General features: G+C 33.0%; 1 protein-coding gene across 1 annotated transcript in view; it reads right to left on the bottom strand.

Annotated features, from left to right (window-relative positions):
• The window catches only part of LOC122265853 (integrator complex assembly factor WDR73), a 7,754-nt gene extending 5,675 nt beyond the window's left edge, over positions 1–2,079 (bottom strand). The window contains exons 1-2 of the mRNA XM_043035300.2: positions 1,913–2,079; positions 1,231–1,322 (exon numbers count right to left, since the gene is read on the bottom strand). Of these exons, the coding sequence (XP_042891234.2) occupies positions 1,231–1,322; positions 1,913–1,977 (157 nt within the window). The 5' untranslated portion in view covers positions 1,978–2,079. The remainder of the gene's footprint in view (positions 1–1,230; positions 1,323–1,912) is intronic.
• Positions 2,080–2,500: the final 421 nt, after the last annotated feature.

Genomic DNA, 2,500 nt, shown 5'->3' with positions numbered 1-2,500 from the left:
ACTATACTTATTAACCTAGAAAAGAAATTAAGCAGCTTCAAGCAAACTGAAACCCTTTGGGCCAAATCACTGGTATTACTATATGCTATTAACATAAACAAAATGTCCAAAGATTTCCCTGTACATACTAAGGGATCTTTTCTGAATGAGTATTTATTATTTCTACAGAGGTGAGCTTTTTTCTTAGTCTTTTTCTTAGTTTCTTACAATAGTGCATTTAACATGTAATGTCAATTCTAATTTCCAGCAAACCATAATAAACAAATATTTAAGCAATATGACAATTCTAAATACACAAAAGAAATAAACAAACAAAGGATATACTTGAGGTGACAATAAGTATCCCACACCTTAAAAGATGAATAGATAAATAAATAAATAAATGGTCTAGAAATGGTTCATGCTGAATAAATTGTAAACAAAACAACAAACAGATGAGCATGAAAACACCTAAGTATTTCAAGGACCTTCACATTACTTCTGGATATGGTTCAGTGAGAAACTTTCTTGGAAAATTGTCTAAGTATACTACTTACAAAGACATTGAGTGCTGAGTTAACACCAATCTTTAAACAAATCATAGTAAGTTTGCATTACATTACAGCTGTTAAGAAATCTTACTAATTTGCTGAACCATGCAGAAGAATGTGCACAAGAAAATATCCATTCTAGTAGTAACACATTTGGGACACTATCTTGTACCCACCCTAAAGATACTTCAATGACAATGGGCGTCAAGATGTACATGACATTGAGGGATTTTGGATCACTATTTTTTTTTATTGTACTATGACTAATGAGTGAGTGATGACAACAACTGCCATATCATTTAGCAAAATGGGTTTCACTTTAAATCCAAAACCTAGATGGCACCACTTTCTTCTAGCACCAGCAGGAGAGAGAGCCTTGAATGGCACCCTCCACAGTCTCTAGCAAGCACCATCTTTAGAGATGTCATATGACACATATAAGTCTCTCAATACAATAAAACACAAAAAAATGACAAACACAAAACTGGCTCTAGTTTTATAATGAGTCAACAAAAGAGAGTGGGAAAAGTCAAGTTATGTTGTGTGAAGCTGCCTTGCTCTAAAATAAAACCCATCCTGGAGACTCTGCAATGGGTTCATAACATACAGAACAAAACCTTTTCATTAATTTTCAAGCAATATTATACAATAACAACATAATAATATCAACAATTATAAAAACACTATCAAAAGTTCTTACCTCTGGAAGAAGCCAAGAGAAGTCTGTTATCATTACGAAAAACAGCACAAGATATAACTCCTTGAACATCATACATCAGGAGGTCTTCATATCTGCAATACAGAATCAACCTATTAGAACAAGAACTCACGTAGACCACAGAAAGGGAGTTATACAAGGTCTAAACTATATGTTATCAATATCACATGTTTTCATATGAAACTGCCACTCTATGACAGACCAGTAACTATAACATTACACAGCCTCTGCACCTGTTGGAGTTTCAGCAAAACCCAACAACACCTGACCACATACTTTCTAATATATCTAGCGTCTTAACCTCTCAGGTGTTTCAAATAAGGAATCAGTGCAAGCTCTATCTTGCCAGAATATATGTGATAGAGGTTTGTTGACCTTTCCCTGTGAGGTGTACGGAGGCCATGGGACTTCCTTGATAGTGTCAACATCAAGCAAGACTTCTAATAGTAGTCCATCCATCAGATATCATAGCTAGTTACAACTGAATATAAAAAAAAGACTACAACCAATATAATAATGAAAAAGAGGTCCTGCTCTAAGAGCTACCTCAAGAATCTTCCAAACATCTATCTTTCCACCTTCGTATCTACATTAGCTTCTTGAATAATTCTACTAGAGAAATCATCTTAAATGCTTTCATTCCACATAATTCCCACACACAAACCTCTGAATGGACTCAAAGAACCACTCATCCTCCGAATCACCGCTTTCTGCAGCGCTGTCAAACATGGCAAAAGAAGTTAACGAAGAAAAGGTATGGTTGCGTCTCGCGATATTTTGTTTTGGTCAATCAGCTGTTGTGGGTGACGACGCTAACCCGCACCCACTCGCCAGCATGCAGGGAGTGTTACCTGTGTTTTAGTGATACTATTAACAATAATGATATAAGTATGATAATAATGATGATGCTGATAATAATGATGATTCTAATAAGAATGGTAAAACGAATAAGAATAAGAATTATAGGAATAGGAGTAAAAATAATATATATAATGATAATAACGATAATTGATTATAATGATGATAATGATGATGATAATGATAATAAAAAGTAATGATGATGATAATAAATACTTACCAAAATAGAATGAAAAAAGTGTTATGATTTATTTCAAACTAACACGAAAACCCTTTCCTTAGTTAGGCCAGACCCCCAAATATATATATATATATATATATATATATATATATATATATATATATATATATATATATATATATATATATATTGTATATATATATATATATATTG

The sequence above is a fragment of the Penaeus japonicus genome, unplaced genomic scaffold, assembly GCF_977035675.1.
Source record: "Penaeus japonicus unplaced genomic scaffold, GWHDUDI00000001_assembly GWHDUDI00000001, whole genome shotgun sequence".
Taxonomy (NCBI): Eukaryota; Metazoa; Arthropoda; class Malacostraca; order Decapoda; family Penaeidae; genus Penaeus; species Penaeus japonicus.
The sequence above is the reverse complement of the archived record's forward strand: the minus strand, read 5'-3'. Positions and strand labels throughout refer to the sequence as shown.